Below are 19,613 nucleotides of genomic sequence, written 5' to 3'. Positions count from 1 at the left end.
TCCTTGCTAAGAATGGATCCTTTCTAGAGAAGGAGTTTCTCTCGAAAGAAGTGAGTGGGAGGAAAGTAGAACTTGATGAGGTAATTATACATTCTCCCAAATTGGAAAGTAGTTCATCACAGAAATCAGTTCGAGTGATTCCTACACCAATTAGTGAGGAAGCTAATGATGCTGATCATGAAACTTCAGATCAAGTTACTACCGAACCTCGTAGGTTAACCAGAGTACGGTCCGCACCAGAATGGTACGGTAACCCTGTTCTGGAGGTCATGTTACTTGACCATGACGAACCTACGAACTATGAGGAAGCGATGATGAGCCCAGATTCCGCGAAATGGCTTGAGGCCATGAAATCTGAGATGGGATCCATGTATGAGAACAAAGTGTGGACTTTGATTGACTTGCCCGATGATAGGCAAGTCATAGAGAATAAATGGATCTTCAAGAAGAAGACTGACGCTGACGGTAATGTTACTGTCTACAAAGCTCGACTTGTGGCGAAAGGTTTTCGACAAGTTCAAGGAGTTCACTACGATGAGACCTTCTCACTCGTAGCGATGCTTAAGTCTATCTGAATCATGTTAGCAATTGCCGCATTTTATGATTATGAAATTTGGCAAATGGATGTCAAAACTGCATTCCTTAATGGATATCTTAAAGAAGAGTTGTATATGATGCAACCAGAAGGTTTTGTCGATCCTAAAAGTGCTAACAAAGTGTGCAAGCTCCAGCGATCCATTTATGGACTGGTGCAAGCCTCTCGGAGTTCGAATATACACTTTGATAGTGTGATCAAATCATATGGTTTTATACAGACTTTTGGAGAAGCCTGTATTTACAAGAAAGTGAGTGGGAGCTATGTATCATTTCTAATATTATATGTGGATGACATATTATTGATTGGAAATAATACAGAATTTCTGGATAGCATAAAAGGATACTTGAATAAGAATTTTTCAATGAAAGACCTGAGTGAAGCTGCTTATATATTGGGAATCAAGATCAATAGAGATAGATCAAGACGCTTAATTGGACTTTCACAAAGCACATACCTTGATAAAGTTTTGAAGAAGTTCAAAATGGATCAGTCAAAGAAAGGGTTCTTGTCTGTGTTACAAGGTGTGAAGTTGAGTCAGGCTCAATGCCCGACCACTGCAGAAGATAGCGAGAAAATGAAGGTCATTCCCTATGCCTCAGCCATAGGTTCTATCGTGTATGCAATGTTGTGTACCAGACCAGATGTGTGCCTTGCTATAAGTTTAGCAGGGAGGTACCATGGTAATCCGGGAGTATATCACTAGACAGCGGTCAAGAACATCCTGAAATACCTGAAAAGGACTAAGGATATGTTTCTCATTTATGGAGGTGACAAAGAGCTCGACGTAAATGGTTACGTCGATGCAATCTTTGACACTGATCCAGATGCTCTAAGTCACAAACCGGATACATATTTATATTGAATGGCAGAGCTGTAAGTTGGTGTTGTTCCAAGCAGAGCATCGTGGCGGGATCTACGTGTGAGGCGGAGTACATAGCTGCTTCGGAAGTAGCAAATGAAGGAGTCTGGATGAAGGAGTTCATATCCGATCTAGGTGTAATACCTAGTGCATCGGGTCCAATGAAAATCTTTTGTGACAATACTGGAGCAATTGCCTTGGCGAAGGAATCCAGATTTCACAAGAGAACCAAACACATCAAGAGACGCTTCAATTCCATCCGTGATCAAGTCAAGGAGGGAGACATAGAGATTTGCAAAATATATACGAATCTAAATGTTGCACACATGTTGACTAAGCCTCTCTCACGAGCAAAACATGATCAGCACCAAGACTCCATGGGTGTTAGAATCATTACTATGTAAGCTATATTATTGACTCTAGTGCAAGTGGGAGACTGGAGGAAATATGCCCTAGAGGCAATAATAAAGTTGTTATTTATATTTCCTTATATCATGATAAATTTTTATTATTCATGCTAGAATTGTATTAACCGGAAACTTAGTACATGTGTGAATACATAGACAAACAGAGTGTCCCTAGTATGCCTCTACTTGACTAGCTCGTTAATAAAAAATGGTTAAGTTTCCTGACCATAGACATGTGTTGTCATTTGATGAATGGGATCACATCATTAGAGAATGATGTGGTGGACAAGACCCATCCATTAGCTTAGCATTATGATTGTTAGTTTTATTGCTATTGCTTTCTTCATGACTTATACATATTCCTCTGACTATGAGATTATGCAATTACCGAATACCGGAGGAACACCTTGTGTGCTATCAAACGTCACAACGTAATTGGGTGATTATAAAGATGCTATACAAGTGTCTCCGAAGGTGCTTGTTGAGTTGGCATAGATCGAGATTAGGATTTGTCACTCCGTGTATCAGAGAGGTATCTTTGGTCCCTCTCGGTAATGCACATCACTATACGCCTTGGAAGCAATGTGACTAATGAGTTAGTTGCGGGATAATGCATTATGGAACAAGTAAAGAGACTTGCCGGTAACGGGATTGAACTAGGTATGACGATACCGACGATCGAATCTCGGGCAAGTAACATACCGATGACAAAGGGAATAACGTATGTTGTTATGCGGTTTGACCGATAAAGATCTTCGTAGAATATGCAGGAGCCAATATGAGCATCCAGGTTCTGCTATTGGTTATTGACCGGAGATGTGTCTCGGTCATGTCTACATAGTTCTCGAACCCGTAGGGTCCGGGCGCTTAACGTTCGATGACGATTTGTATGATGAGTTATGTGATTTGATGACCGAAGTTTGTTCGGAGTCCCGGATGAGATCACAGACATGACGAGGAGTCTTGAAATGTTCGAGAGGTAAAGATTCATATATTGGAAGGTTATATTCGGACATCGGAATGGTTCCGAGTGATTCGGGTATTTTTCTGGAGTACCGAGGGGTTACTGGAACCCCCAGGGAAGTATTGGGCCAACATGGGCCTAAGGGAGAGAGAGGGAAGCCCGCCGAGGGGGGTGGCCGCGCGCCCCCTCCTGGGAGTCCGGATAGGACAAGGAGGAGGGGAGGCTCCCCCCTTCCCTTTCCCTCTCCCTCTCCTTCCTATTCCCTCCGATGGAAGAAAGGAAGGGGGGGCGAATCCTACTTGGACTAGGAGTCCAATTAGGACTCGCCCCTCCTGGCCGCCGGCCTCTCTCCCCCCTCCTTTATATACGTGGGCAGGGGGCACCCCAAAGGCGCAACAGACAATCTCTTAGCCATGTGCGGTGCCCCCCTCCATAGTTTAACACCTTAGTCATATCGTCATAGTGCTTAGGCGAAGCCCTGCACCGGTAACTTCATCATCATCGTCGCCATGCCGTCGTGCTGGCGGAACTCTCCCTCGACCCTCTACTGGATAAAGAGCTCGAGGGACGTCATCGTGCGGAACGTGTGCTGAACACGGAGGTGCCGTACGTTCGGTACTTGGATCGGTTGGATCGTGAAGACGTTCGACTACATCAACCCCGTTAACATAATGCTTCTGCTTTCGATCTACGAGGGTACGTGGACACACTCTCCCCTCTCGGTGCTATGCATCTCCTAGTCAGATCTTGCATGATCGTAGGAATTTTTTGAATCACTATGCTCCCCAACACCTGCACCTTCACTCTGACCCAAAGTCTAGAGGCATTTTCCAGGTCCACCCTCTGGCACGTCGATGATGGCCGCTCCTGCTGCTTCTAGACCGATCACTAGATCAATGGTCGCCCCGCCTCCGAGTGCCCAGCGCAGACAGACAAAGAGGGTTTGCACTTGTGATCCTGGGTCCAGACATCTATGGTGTGCTTGGCCCAGCCATCCTCGTAGAGTTTGTTGACCTTTGGCGCCAAGTCGGGCTAGTTCACCTCTCCGATGCTCCTGACAAGATTCAATGGCGGTGGACAAAATCGGAGTTTACTCAGCCATCCTACTACGACCAGCTCTTCATCGGCTCCATCACCGACCCTCACTGGCGCCTGACATGGAAAACTTGGGATCCGCTTCGGGTCAAAGTTCATCTATGCCTTGCCGTCCAGGGGCAGTGCTGGACCGATGAGTACCTTGCCTGCCAAGGTTTGTCCCACAACTCCTCTTGCATCTTCTGTGATCAAAAGCCAGAATGTATGCAACACCTGCTCAACGCCAACTCCTTCTCACATCAAGTGTGGCATGAGATCTTCTCATGGTGCAGACTGCCTACTACCATCCCCTACAACGACGTCCCATTCCTCAAATGGTGGGCAAGCTCCTTCCTCCTGACTCATGTGGCCATGTGCAAGGGATTCACCTCCATCGTCTCCCTCACTAATGGTGGCTGTGGAAACATAGGAACTGTCATGTCTTGTCATGTCGCCCGTCTTTCGCCTCGGCACCCAGCATCGTCAGACTCCTGCTCCAAGAGAAGGCCAAATGAAATCTGTGCTTCCCTCCAATGAGCTTCGCCGTGGGTCTTGGGCCTCTATGGTTTCTGCTTCCGCTAGCCCGACAACCCCATCCGATGTGGTGCTTCAATCTGCTCTTGCTGACCAAACTGAGTTGCTTCAAGGCTGGCAGGCACATATTGAGAGCTTTATGGAGCGAGCAGAGGCTGCTTTGAGTAGGCTCTCCCTTGTGCCAGCTATACTGCATACCACACTGACGACATGGTCTCTTGGTGTGGCCGATGTTGGCACCACGAAGGGCGAAGGAGCAGAGACCTATGGTTGTTTCTTCCCTTGTGTTCGGGACAATTCACCGACAATGTTTGCTTCAACCGCTGTGTTGCCTACTGTCTTGGGCAAGTCCATCGCTGCTGTGCTTGCGACTTCGGTGCTACAGCTAATGCCTGAGCTTCGGGATATATGTTTGAGCCCTGCTTCGCCTCTGTCCTTGCAGAGGTTGGAGGTGGACTCGTCGTCGACCTTGTGTGAGGGGCATGTTTCGCCTCTGTCACGTGAGCAACTGGAGATGCCGAAGTCCATTGTGTCAAGGGTCCCTGTGGTGGAGGATGTCATGTCGGTGGTTTCTCGGGCCAATGATGTCGTTGAGGCCAAATGGTTGGTGCCTGCTCCTAAGAGCCCCTTGGTTGATGACAACTAAGTCAAGAAGTACAATGAGTTGTACGACTTTGTTAACAAATGGGTGGCTGATCAGCCTCGATCCGACTATACAGGTGGGTGCCTCCTGAAGGAGAAACCCAACAGGGAGAAAGCAAAGACAAACAAAAGCGAGAAAAGCGGCGTCATTCGGAAGGCGCCCGTGACTTCATGATGGAGGGTGCTTCATTTCTTTTGTGTGCGGTGTTCTTGTCTGGAGCTTCGTTGTTTTGTGCAAGTGTGGAGAATTGCGGTTGTGATGCATTAGGAGGGCCACATGTGCGGTCATGGTGTTTCGTGTTGTGTGAGTAGTACGCATGTGGGTTGTTTGTATCGATTTTTACCCGATTTTCTGAAATTAACTGAAAAACTCTATTCTTCTTAATTAATCGACGAGGCAAAAAATTTGCCTCAGTTTCAGAAAAAACCTTACCTGAGCGTACAAAATGGAGCCTCGTTTTTATTATTCCAACATCTGGAACTAAATTATTGCACTGGGATTTCCCAGCTGGCCTGGTCCAATAGCAAAATCTTTGAAGAATGAGATATTCTCAGTAACTGCAGCCCAGTAAATCCCATTGAGGAACTTTCCCTTGTCCGCAAAATCGCAACTCAATAACTGGCCAGTGCATACAAAAATGGAACCTCGATCGATCCTTCGTTTTCGTTCCAAAATCGCAGTGCCGGGATATCTCAGCGCAATAAATCACGAAGGAGGAGTATCCTTTTCCTTGTTCGTAGCGACCCCATAACTGGCAGCGAGTTAATCACCGGATATCCATCCGGTGCGAGTGCGTAAAATCTTCCAACCCCAGTGTATCTCCAATTAAATAAGGCCAGGAGAAAAGCGCGAGGGGCAGGATGCAGCATGCATGCATGCATACGCGTGCCCTCGGCGTTTTCCGCAGCTCCAAGCACCCGCCTCACGCGCCCTGTGACGCACGCCCGCGCGCGGCCGAGACCCGCCGTCCACCCCCCCTACCCTCCGCCGCACCGGTAACCGACCGACCGAAGCCCGGGCGAGGGACAGGCCAGGCGGGCGTGCAGTAGCCGACAAGCAGCGCGCGCGCACCCGTTTGCTCCAGCTTTCCTCCTCGCCCCGCGCCCGGCTGCCAGGCACTACCCCGCGCTGCCGCCTAGTACCGCGGCATTTCCGTTTGCACCGTCCGCTTTTCTCCTCCGTACTCCCTGCTGTCGCTCCGGGGCAGTTTCCCTTCCCAGCGCTTCCGTCCTCTCGCTCCCCCTCTCGCTCGCCGTGCGCGTCGTCGTCCTCGTCGATCGTTGTGGCCGCGGTGGCCGCCATGGCCGGGCGTGGGGCTTCCTGGGGCGTGATCAGGGCGGCGGCGGTGCTGGCCCTAGCTGTGGCCGTGCTGGGAGGGGTCGTGGCTTCGGCGTCCAGGGCGGAGCATGTTTCTTCCCGCGCCGAGGAATGTACGTACTCCTCTCCCCCCTAGGCCCTACCTACCTAGATCTGCCCCTCTCGGAGTTGCCTTGCTTGCAACGCTCGATCGATCGTCGACTCGTCGTCCTTCCTGTGCGCGACGGCTTCTCCGGCCCTTTTCCTTGATCTTCGCTCTGTGCTGAGCTCGCCGGACGTAATCCGTCCAGGTTTTTCGTGATTGCTTCTCGTGTAGAAGAAACTGCATATCCATGATGATTTAGCTCTTCCTTTGGTTCTAGCTAGCTAGTACCCCTCTTTTTCTTTCGAACCAGATTAAATTCAGTTCATCTACTCACTCCTTTTTGCATTGCATGGTCGATCGACGGCCGTTGTGGCGTGGTTTTGCAGTGAAGGCTCTGATGGCCATCAAGGCGGCGCTCCATGACCCGGACGGAATTCTCGGAGACTGGATCGTCACTGCCGGCCGTCACCGGTGCCGGTGGACGGGGGTCACATGTTCCGTCGGCCGTATCGACTCACTGTACGTACCGCCGCGCCGTTAACTAATCCTTTCCGTGCCGTGTGCTTGGTTTGAAGTTTTCTGACTCATGCATGGTTTCTCTCTCCTGCTTGCAGACAACTGCAGAACATGGGCCTGGCCGGCACACTCTCGCCGGCGATCGGGAAGCTGCGGCGACTGCGCAATCTGTAAGCCCTGTTCGATAGCACTACGTACTTTACGCTCATCCGTTCGGAACGCAGGAATACGAAGGTTTGATCCGGGTCTGGGTGTTTTCTTCCACAGGTTATTGCACCATAACTCAATCTCTGGCCCTATTCCCGACGCCATTGGAGGGCTGCCGCTGCTACGACATCTTTCCCTGTCAAACAATCAGCTCAACGGCACGATACCTGACTCGCTGATCAATTCTAGCAGCCTCTTCGTCATGTATTTCCTTTTCTCAGTCTACTAATCACTGTCTTTCCTCTTCTTAAATTTGTGGAAAATCTGGTATTCGCTGATGATTTTTACGTACGTTATGATAAGTTAGCTTGAAAATCGCTCTATTTCTCAGGGATCTGTCCTTCAACAACCTGAGCGGCACGGTGGAGGCTTTCAACATAAGGAATGTACTGTAAGTGATTTCTAGTTCAGTTCACTTTCTTTTTTCCTGCCCTCTCAGTCCACATGTGGTCTTGGAAGAAAACTAGTTCTGACCTGATTTTCTTCTTCTCTTTTCATGGCACATGCTGGAACGACGACAGCGTTTCCGGAAATCCGCTGTTACATTATCCCGGTTGCGGAGGAAGTTGCGCCGCCTCCACAGTTTTGCAGCAAGAGATCACTGTCCCCGCACTAGACCCGCCCAGTAAGACATTTATTCTTCTTTGCCCAAATATGAAGAATCTTGTTTCATATAATATGGTAGGGTTAATCATGTTTGGGTTTCTCCACGGTATCCCATGTGTGCTACTTACACTCAATTCTAATTTGTTGCAGCTCACTCACAAAGCGTTGCAGCAACCATCAAATTGGTGGTGATCTGCGTATCAATTGGCTCTGTGGTAACTGTCGCCTTATTTGGAGTCTTCGAGGCTACTCAGCAGTGGCGTAGGCGGCGCCTCCGGATATTTGCTGAGATAGATGGTAACCACGTGCTCTCCAATGCTGTGTATGAGTTTGCATTGCTTATTATTTACCTCCTACATCTGGAGGAGTGACATGTTCATGTCTTGGTTTGCAGAGGAGGATCATAATAATTTATTGTGAGCTTGGGGTCTCCCGGCTCTATTTTTTATTTTTATATCTAGGTTATGTTCCTAGGCAACTTTAGTAAACATACAACATTATTAGCAATTTAGGGAACTTAACATTGCATTGAGAAAGAAGGGTATGTTACAACAGTTTTGTCGCAAAACCGATGGGGGCTTTGTCGCCAATCACACACCGTCCTCAGATCTAGGGCTACTCTCCAGTCTGATTTCACTCGGCCCTTTCGCACATGCCCTACACCATGCATGTGGCTGATTTTTATAGTGTCTAGGAGCCATATGAGGCGTCAGCTCATGCACCATTCAAGGTTTTGTCGTTCAAGTGCTTCCATATTCACCATACACTCAACATGATTAGTGAAGCTATGTCGTTCTTGGGTCTCGAGCTTGAAGAGTGCATGATCATTGCCCACCAATGCCGGAAGTCATCACCCCTTTGCGGCACACTAGATGTGGAGTGTGACCAAGAGAATGACCGAGAAGGAACAATCAACAAGGATGTATTGTAGTGTCACTCGCAATTGATCATAGATCACACATGCTAGCGAGTGTGGGAGGCCTCGGTAAGCAAGTCTAGTCGAGGCCGATCCAACACCTATTATGGCATGCAAAAACATGTGTGGATCTATGACACCTTATTTCGTGCCCATGTGTGCCAAATGAGCTTCCAGTGTTGGTTACTCAGCAAGTTACAGAATCAAGCGAGGTGGCATTAATCAGAAGTGTATTGACCGGGTGAGTTACCCGTCATCATATTAAATAACAAGGTCGTGATCAGAGTAAAGGGACAAAAGTTCCAAAGCTCGATGTATTTCACAGTCCAAGCTCAGTTCATGAGCCCCTGCTTGACAATGCTCCTAAATCAGGACTTCGGTGGGACTATGGCATAGATGGTTGGCGTTATGTCAACACATGTTTCTTTGATCCATGTGTCCTCCCAAAAGTATGTTAAGGTCATGTCAGCCATGACCCAATTAGCGTATGAATGGAAGAGAGACGTCACATCATCATGGTGGTGGAGGTCGAGCACAACCCATGGCAAGAGCAATCGGTACAATGCAGTCATTTAACCATTGTGTGTGGAGTGCAGTCCCGAGACACGAAATGTCAAGGATGCCAAGGTCATCATTCTAGAGAGGACCACAAGCCGGTGGTTAGGCGACAAAACAATTGCACCTTCTTCTTTTAGTTCACTCCGCTTCATTGGGAGCTTTGCGAAGCCACTCGGTTTTGTATGGATCGTTTTTGGATATCGAAACTTCTGTTGATTATTTGCGCCCCGAATGGGCTCCCTCGTGGCAAACCATTCCCTTGGTCCGCATGTGTGTTGGCCCGTGTCGGTACATGGTCAGGAGGATTCCACATGTGTTGCTTCTCTCTACTTTGCTCTCATATGTTTGACTTTTTCTGGTGTGAGGCCCACACACATGTAACTTTCCCCTTTTTCCCTATGAAAGAGTTCCAGATTTTGAAAGTTCAAATTTTTTGAAAGTCCAAATCATGAACTTTCTGAAATTCCAAAAGCAGACTTTGAAAATATCAAAATTTCTGAAAGTTCATATTTTTGAACTTGTTGAAATTCCAAAATTTTATTGGAAGATGAAATTCCGAAAGTTTAGAATTCTGAAAGCTAAGCTGTGAATTCTCGAAAGCTGGTATTGTAATTTCCAAAAGTTGCACAAAAAAAGAAAACTGTCATAAATGGAAAGGCACCGGACATGTGACCTTCAAAAATGGACAGTTTGCCTCATCTGAAATCGCTTGCAAGGGGCTATTAGCTCGGCTGCCCACCAGTTATCTCTACTCCTTTTGCACCGTACGGAGATGATACAAACACAAAAGAGTTCAACTTGTGGCATCAACATCTGATTCACAAGGACAAATGCGGATTTTCTTGGATGATGTGTGAGATCTCTATAACTGATCTCCTCCCATGTTCCATTAGCCACCAATTTTTTTTGCCAAAATGTTGTTTCTTGGAAAAAGTGAAGAATCTTCTCTTTTCACTCATTTCATCATATTTCCATGTGTTCATCTCCACACTAGTACCTTTGCAAAGGAAGGCCAATGCAATGTTCGAGCCAAGTAACGACTGATCCAGAATTCTTTATTGTAGAAAATGGCAGTTCTATCAAATGATTCTACAGATTAATCGTCTAAACTCATTTGGATTATTCTACGATTTTAATTAGTCGAATCTATGATACTACGACTCTCATAGTTATGATCTTGTGATTTATGATCTTATCACTGGAGTCTGACCCAATTCTTAGTAAGTGATCCTCACAACCTTGATGGAGGATATTACTCACCACATTGTTGTAAACTTAAGAGAAAAGGAAGTGTAGGCGGAAGCCTAGGAGAGCCAATCGAGCAAAACTCTTTGTTTTTCACGTCGTGAAGTGCAATTTTCTCGTATGTGTTTTAGAGAGATTGTTGAAAAAAGACAGTCTATAGAGGTTCCCCATCTATATCCAATCGAGAATAGAAGCGAGCCGCTTCCGGCGTCGTCTTGTAGTCTCTGCATTCGGCACACGCATGCGCCCACCATCATGCCTCCTTCGTTCGGGATGAAGCCAAGTGAGAAACACGATAGACAAAGGAAATGCCCACTCGACAGGAGGACGGAAAACAGTAGCTTTGAAGTTGCAGACTCCATCTTAAAAGCTAGAGGGCTTTAGCCCTTTGGTTTTTCAGCAAGAATCACCGCCTTGCGCGTGCTCAAGAACAAGCAGGGGAACACCTTTCCTTTTGAACCTAACATAGCTATAGAGGAACAAAATATTCATTGGGTTGCTCACCCGTGAGCGAATGACACCTCTGCAACCCACACAATATTTTCTGAGATTAAGGGGGGCAAAAAACCCACCGTTTGTTATATTCCAACTCGAAGGTGACTTGGTAGTCAGTACAAATAGATGTAAGCGCACATGAGGCGCAAAAGAAAATTATAGAGGAAGGCACCAAGAGGAGAGCCCAAAACTAGAAGAAAGAAAGAAATGGAGGGAATGGCTGGCTATAGAACCAAACCAAAACCCCAGGAGGCGGACATCTCAGTAGCGAGCTCCGCTGAGCAGCTCGTTCCACCACACGTAATGAACCGCAACAAGGCCTAGGGAGAAAAAGGCGGGCACCAAAACAGCAGCTAGCAACGGAACATCACCGGCACGAACGAATGGTGTCGGATAGCCATGTTCGTGCCGCAACACCGGTGTGCACCGACGAGTCTGAAAGACAATGCACCACCGAGACCGAAGGGCGTGGCATCGGTGTACCGCCGCTGAGATTGAATGCCAGCGTGCCGCCAAGGCCACCCCGGGATGTTCACGCAAACGTCATTCGGGCCACCATGAAGCACAACCCTGACGGAAAGGAGACACCAAAGTAGAAGCATACCGAGAAAAGTTACTCGCACGAATGAAGAACGTCTGATAGCCGAGTTCGAGCGGAAGCACCGGTGTGCCGCCGGTGAAGCCGAGAAGGCAACACGCATCGAGAACGAAGGGCGCAGTACCGGTGCATTGTCGCCGAGGTCGAAGGGCAGCGGTTTGTCGAGGCCAACACCAGGACATCCAGGAAAGCTCCACTCGAGTCGCCTAAATAATGGCCAGTCGGGGATCAAAGCCGAGGTGGAGATGGAGTAGCAAGAGGTGAGTCCTCCTAAAGCAGAAATAATCCAAGAAGATGCCCCCAAGGAGGAAACAGAGTAGAGACATCGACACCATCCGACTTGGGAACCTCGGGTCTGAGATTTCTCTCGGGGTCTGAGAGCATGGGGGTGAAAAAATGCCAAAATCGACACCTTCAAGAAGGGGAAATGGCGGCTGCAGCCATCACCGTCGATGAAGTCTTCACCTAGCAATGCCTCCTCCACCTCACAACTAGAGCAAGCCAGCCAACCACCACCGTAGCCCCTCAACCTAGGCCAGCTTCTCACTCTATATCTCTATCTCTTGTTCTCATATCTAGTATTCTCAAAACTCGCACACATTAATATAGGATGATCCCGAGCCTAGTTTTGCACTTGGGTTCATGTGAGCTCTACATTGTTGTTTGATGCCAAAATCTTCTATGGATCCTTGGAACTGGAAGCTGCGCGTTCGTTTAAAAGGGTGCTCTTGGTTCACTACCCCTTTCTAATCTATGGAATGAAGTACATTTGCTCACAAGTTACTCTCTATATCTACCATAAGGGGGGATCCATCATTTGGTTCATAATCAAGTGCAACCTTATTGCAAGGAAACTGATATGACACTACAAGAAACTTGTTGATGTACGACGAAAACCTCACGATGATGACACTTTTTGTCATGAATAAACCAATATCATTTTGTGATGTTTGTTCAAAGGTGAATCGTCTATATAATTGCAGTGAAATCGATTTGGAATCCATTGATTTGAAGTTATCGTTGTAAGAAATTTCTGAGCCGTACAATGGCCTCTCTTTTCTTATCCAATGGTACCATAGCCATATTTGCTACTGTGCCTTCTGGATTTAACCAAGCCTAGCAATTATTATTGGCAACATGCCATTGCTCAATTAAGCAAGCACTACATGCATTTAACTTTTTCTATCCTAATACCCTCCCACATGAATCCTAATTTTAACTTGTCTATTTGTATTATCACACAATTTGGGAGGTTAACTATCACTCGATAGTCGTAAGGATAATCAAAAAATGATTCAAACTCATACTCTCATCTCAAGCAGACCTTGTCAATGACACATTTCTCTTGTGTTCAATGGTTACCCAAGGTATTTGCACGTGACTAACTTTATCAGGGCTGGAAAGAATTAGAACATGTTGGGTATCCAAATCCATGTTACCACACTATCAGGTATAGTTCGGTTACTCCTAATATATCATGAGTCATATGCTTAAGGGCGACTGATAACCTTATTTACCACATTCATCTCCTTCGTGTACTCATTCACTAAAATATAGATAGTTATATAGAGCTAACGTCTTTGAGATCTTTTGCCCTCCACTCCTAGCACAATAGTGGAGCCAAACATTATGAAAAGGTGGGACATAATATAGGTTGTGTTGTTCAACACCGAACTCATATGTGCTAACTACTAGGCTAATAGGAAGTGTTTTAATAATACTAGTAGCTAACCTTATGCATGGTTGGCCTAATTGTTCTGGAGGCCCCGGGGAAAAATAAGAAAATGATTCGAGCATTCTTGGTTGTGACTAGATTTCTACACATATAGTACATGGAATATACATGCTATGGACCCCTAGCAGGCATGTGCCTCAGGTCATTACATTCCTCATCCCTAGCATTATATGTTCTGCTGAGTAAATAGGCAGTTTTTGACTAAATTAATCCACGAATAAATTACTAGCATGGCATTGTCAGAAAAAAACATAATGATATTCGATCATGCAAGCACATACTACGCTACTAGCAGATCCATCTACGTATAATGCTAGCATGGCTAAAACAGAAATCAATAGGAGCAGGATAAACGAGTTATACCCTCCAGTAGGCCACGCAGAGGCCGCAGCGGCGGCGGTGATAGCAGCAGCGTCCTCGACGGCCTTCTTCTCGGCTTAGAGCTTCTCGGCGGCAGCATGTTCTGCGTTGCTGGACATGGTGATGACGAAGGTGACGCGGATGTAGAGGAAGTAGTCGATCGGAGGCGAGCAGTCGCGTAATCGCTCCCCAAAAACCTAATCGCCCCTCTCTCGTACAGGATCCGAGAGGCGGAGTTTCGTAGGCCTGCTCTCCCGTCGACCGTGTACGTGGCGGATGGGATGGGATCACCGGCGGCAGCATCGGCAATGGAACGATAGTGGGAGTAGAGGCAGATACGATCTGTTTCGCTTGACGGCTAGGGTTTGCAGACGCCCCACATACATACGTGCAGCCGCGTGGAGAGACGTGGGCTGAACCCACGTCCAAGTCGGTAACAGCTCACGATCTGACGTCTCAGATCGTGGTCCACATGTCAAAGACTCTCCATTCCAGACCGGCAAAAATAAGCGCAACTTGATAGCATTTTGATTATCACTGCTACATTTATAGATATTTGATCAAATGGTTCCCACCGTATCTAATAGATTGGTTATTATAAAAACTACTTTGATAGCATTTTGATTATCACTGCCACATTTATATGATTGACTTCTTCTATCTTGTACAACAACAAAGTTTTAGCTACTCTTTGCCAACCTTTGCTTGGGAAGAAGTTTATCTCCTCAATCCTCACTCACTCCCTATCCATTTGTTTTGGCCTTGCCACACAGTCATACATTGGTTAGGAGATGTGTTTGATACAGTTAGACGATCATAATCACCTCATTTTCAGAATCTTCTATGTATATTCTATTTTTAGTCATGTCATGGTTGCCTTTTTATTTTCCTTATGAAATACTCCCTCCATAACTTAATGTAAGATGTTTTTAGACACTATGATAGTGTCAAAAAACGTATATTAAGTTACAGAGGTAGTAGCTTACAATTTTTCCCTCAACACAATTGAACATTTGAATTCCTTCCTAGAATTCAATGCGAAATACCAACTTTTTCATGCGCTTAATGATCATGGTCACATAACTAGTTACTCAACTTTCTTGTGCATCAGCTACAGTGGGCATTCATTTGTTATGTTACTTTGTAGCACTCTATATACCTGATGACTGCTTATGGTAAGGGGTAAATGTTTTCCAGACAAAAAGAACTCAGAAGTAAGCCATGGTCATCTGAAGATGTACACGCTCAAGGATATCAAACAAGCTACCAACAGCTTCCACCCAAATAACATCTTGGGGCATGGAGGATTTGGGATAGTATACAAGGGTATTTTGCTTGATGGCACCATTGCAGCTGTGAAAAGGTTGAGGGAATTTGTTTCTGCTGGTGAAGTTCAATTCCACACAGAAGTTGAAGTCATGAGCTTGGTTGTTCACCGCAACCTCATTAATCTAATTGGGTTCTGCTCTGAAGATAATGAGAGGATCCTTGTATACCCTTACATGCTAAATGGAACTGTTGCTTCCAAATTACAAGGTTAGTTTATCATTATGTATCTTTATATACGCATAGATGTGGGTTATATAATATATCCTATTTTTAATCAAAAACTATAATGCACTTCCTTCATATGACAAGTAATAGAAATTCATGGTTGACCTAATTGGTTGCCTAGCTTGTGTTTTCATCACTGTTTTTATATCAAGATAACCAAGGTAAATACTACATACGTTCTTTTCCCTTTGCCATTTTGAGCAACCGCACAATCTTGGAGATAAATACTTGACACCTGCTTGTACTAATTACTGATTTGAGAATCATTAACTTGTAAAAGGGGCTGTATTTTATATGGTTATCCATTAGTACTAAATTTCTTATGACAAAAATAAATACTTCTATGTATAATCAAAGTTTTGAAAAAGGTTGACTGCATTTGTTTTATAACAATAAGTAAGAAAGAGCAGAGTTACAAAGTATGATGGAACCTAGTATATATCAGGTAACAATCACTCGGTTTCATCCAAGAAGAAGCTGAGGGATTATTATGACTCTAACAAATAGTTAGTGTCAGATTCATTCATAAAATATCTTGGTGCACATCAACATGTCCAGTGAAAAATGCAAATGTGTGAAAATTCTTGAACAGTCAATGATTTGTTACTCTGCGAACAAAGGATAATACATTGGACTAATTAGTTGATTATATGTTGTGTTGCTAATAAAAAAATCACTTTTATTACTCTTTCTCTGCAGACTCTATTCGTACTTGTTTTCAGAATGAAGTTATTTTATTTTATTTTTACTATTAGCAAATTGAGCAAAGTGTTTTCCGTGGGTTTTGTCAGCATATGTGAGCGGAAGACCTGCGTTAGACTGGGCAGGGAGAAAGAAGATTGCGCTTGGCGCGGCGCGAGGGCTCGCCTATTTGCATGAGCGGTGTGATCCAAGAATAATCCATCGCGACATAAAAGCGTCCAATATTCTTCTTGATGAACATTTTCAAGCGATAGTCTCCGATTTTGGGCTGGCAAAGCTCTTGGGTCAAGGGCAGTCCCATGTTTTCACAGCAATCCGTGGGACATTTGGGCGTATCGCTCCTGAGTATCTGTTGACAGGTGAATCATCGGATAAGACCGATGTTTTCGCGTATGGACTCTTGTTGATCGAGCTAATGACTGGTCGAAAAAGGTTGGACGTTAATCCGGATGAGTTTGAGAAGGGAGGAGTGGTTGATTGGGTAAGTCCTTCCTTTTGTGCCAAATGCATTACATTTCTTCTTGGTAAACATGATGTCTCTTTAGGTCATTCTTGCCATTACATTTCTGATTGAACACGTACGGAAGAAACACTACATCTCTTATTACTCTTATATCTTAATTATTAACTTATGAGCATTACTGTCAATCTTTTGCCATTTTTAGGAATGTAAATCTTTATCTTCGATTAAGGCAACAAGCAACTCATATACTCCATTAGTACTACAGAACATTACAATGTTTTTTCTTAGGATCAAATAAACCTTTTCACATAATATCCAAGAGTTGAAGAACTTGTTGCGCAAAATGTGCCATGAACGGCCATTGATCTCACATGGATGTGTGATGGTCTTCCTGCAGGCAAGGCAGCTCCTTAACGATGGCCTGCTGAGCTCGTTCGTGGACGAGAGGCTGAAGTACAACTACAACTACGCCGAGGCGGAGGAGATGGTCCAGCTAGCCTTGCTCTGCACAATGTACAGGGCAGCCCACCGCCCAAGGATGTCTGAAGTCGTCAGGATGCTGGAGGGAGATGGGTCGGTCGCGGGGAGATGGGAGAGATTGAAGGATGTCAAGGCACCGGAGCACGGAATGGAAACCCCCAAGATTGTGCTGTCTCCTGCGCATTACAGTGAAGAGGAGCATAACTCCGTGGAGCTGGAGGCAGTTCAGCTCTCTGGGCCAAGGTGATCTCGTAACCATTTGACATGCCAGGGAACATATCTGGGTTTCCCACCCGTTTACCGTGATGCCGCGCTCCCGCCCGTCGGAAAGACTTGCGATGGTCATAAACGTTTTCTGAAACGACTTGGATTGATGAACCATGCATGACATAATAATTTAGCGCCTGTCAATAAATCTCTGAGGAGACACAGAGACAAAATTTCAGTTAATATTTTCTGCCCTCTGCCACCACCCTTTTATCTTAGAACTTTCGTGACATGTTTTTTTTTTCTTGAAATCTTCATCACCAATCATGGTTTTCCAAACTTCGAAATGGAGGGAGCGTGGCACAGCCGTCTTGGGTGGTAGCACAATTGTGCGTATAGCCCCCCTAGGTTAAAAGAGTGCATATATCCAATTGGCGGAAAGAAAACAGAACTGAATATAGAAAATATTTCTGTAGGTATATTATTTCCCCCCTACCAACTGTTCATTTCTTCTTCTCACAAAAACCAAAAAAACTCAAAGCTTCTGTCTTAATCTTATCAAGCTTACTAAGGCTGACTGTAGTCACACTTAATTTTTCTTTCTCGGGATTTTTAATGACTATTAGTAGCATTAGGTGGAACATTTGGCATGTTAGTGTACCCAAACAGCTGACAGACAACACCCTGCCGCAAACAAGACGCAGACATTGTGACAACAGACACAAGCGAGCTTCAGAGCGCTTATGCTCTAGCTTGGTTTCTGGCTTTCTGACCACCGGCCTGCACGCAGAACTATTCCGATGCATGACAAAGCATCACAAGCCCAGAGCGGTGAAGTACAGAGCCATGGACCACGTGCCTGATCCGTGTGTTGGAGCAATCAGAGATGCTGCTGGTTCCTAGCGTAGCGTTAGTGGTAGTGAACTGGGGATGGCAACGCATGTCACTAGCTTCCGTTTTCCAGTTCTGGACCCTGCGGGCCCATCACCCTCTATCAGCATGCATGCATGCATCCATGAAAACATCAGCTCACTGTTGCCACTGTAGCTGTTGCTGGCACTGAAGCTGGCTTGGTGATAGAGATGGAGAGGTCGAGCGAAGGGAGTTTGGCGGGTGCTGTTGGATGGAACGCTTCATTGGTGTATAACTGCCGTTGTCAATAAGGGCTCTGCTTCTGGACTTGGCCGGCAGCGGCGGGCACACACTCTCATGCGATGCAACCACGCATCTCTGCACGTTTTGTAGCTGCTAGTAGCTGTTTGCAGGCCGGGTTTTGAGGATGATCCATCAGGCAGGGTAGCAAACAAAACGGGACTCGGCAGGCTTAATTCTTGTTTTATTCGTACGTGAGCGAGTGGAACAGGAGGATTCCATTGAGGAAATCAGGAGTGCGTTTGGATGTTGAAGCAAGATTTTATACTGGAACTAGTTTTGACCCATTCGGATCCAGAAGGGATAATCACCATCGGTTTTGCGAAAGCACATCAAGATATATGAGATGTCTTGAAGCAACTCTAGCAAATCGTCGTAAGTTCAACCTTTATAGTGGCTTTAAAGGAGCCTTTAAGAAAAATTATACCATATGGACATTAGTTAATTATATGATGAATGATACGGATATACATAATATATACGAGAAGAACTACATTCGTTGGAGAGGTGGTAAATAGAGGTATTTTCTTCTCTTTTCTTCACGTTGACGCGGTAAGAATTCACACCATGACAATTTTATAGGCTAGAACCCCATTGTTTGAGCGTGCATAAGTTGTTTTTGGTCGAGTGAGTAAGGAAATTTGAGGAGCAACTTAGGGCATGTACAATGGTTGATAAGATAATTTTATCTTAAGTCTTACATGTAATTTAGATATGACAAAAAAAGACGTCTACAGTGAGTTATGTCTTAGCTTTTTCTTCAATAACTAGTTATTTCTAAAAATGTGATGTGACATATTGTGCTAAGAAATCATCTCTTGTCTTCTCTTAAATAAGAGAAGACAAGTTTTTTCTTACGGGTTCTCTCTCCTCCATCTCATCATTTATCCTATATGACACTGCTAAAATAGCATCATTGTACATTCCCTTAAAGGGATGGAAAGGGAACATGCTCTGTGTAAGGAATTGGAAAGTGACATCTCGTTTAACTGCACACGCGAGAACGGAACAAAAAGAGTTGAGACAACAACTTGAAACACTAATGAAACCTGAGGATTCCTTCATATGAATGTAATAAAGCCGTAATATAATATGCTAGAAAGTTTGACTTTTGAAATGGTTGCAAGGAGAAAAAGAAAAAGAAACCCTCGGGGGAGATAGAAATATAGATACTGTCATGCTAAGGCTAATGGATGGATGAGGGAAATTCATTTTACCTCTCCTTGAGCAAGATTAGGGAAAAAAAGATTGCGAGAAAATTTTCAATCTATTCATCTTCAATCATGACATTAGAACGAATACCAGAAATAATAAAAATTACATCCAGATCCGTAGACC

The 19,613-nt window shown here is 45.3% G+C and overlaps 1 protein-coding gene and 1 pseudogene across 1 annotated transcript; both read left to right on the top strand.

The window, feature by feature from the left end:
• Positions 1-4,413: 4,413 nt before the first annotated feature.
• Positions 4,414-5,253, top strand: LOC147990341 (uncharacterized; annotated as a pseudogene).
• Positions 5,254-6,090: 837 nt separating this feature from the next.
• Positions 6,091-17,385, top strand: LOC125521216 (protein CLAVATA3 INSENSITIVE RECEPTOR KINASE 1-like). Its single transcript, XM_087515586.1, has 10 exons — positions 6,091-6,509; positions 6,868-7,000; positions 7,096-7,167; positions 7,265-7,408; positions 7,536-7,595; positions 7,726-7,829; positions 7,961-8,107; positions 14,915-15,253; positions 16,063-16,454; positions 16,834-17,385. The coding sequence occupies exons 1-10, from the start codon at positions 6,380-6,382 to the stop codon at positions 17,161-17,163; spliced, it is 1,851 nt and encodes a 616-aa protein (XP_087371712.1). The 5' UTR covers positions 6,091-6,379; the 3' UTR covers positions 17,164-17,385.
• Positions 17,386-19,613: the final 2,228 nt, after the last annotated feature.

The sequence above is a fragment of the Triticum urartu genome, chromosome 1A (assembly GCF_056163025.1).
Source record: "Triticum urartu cultivar PI428250 chromosome 1A, HENAU_Tu73, whole genome shotgun sequence".
Taxonomy (NCBI): Eukaryota; Viridiplantae; Streptophyta; class Magnoliopsida; order Poales; family Poaceae; genus Triticum; species Triticum urartu.
Note: the sequence above shows the minus strand (reverse complement) of the source record. Positions and strands in the feature narration are given on the sequence as shown.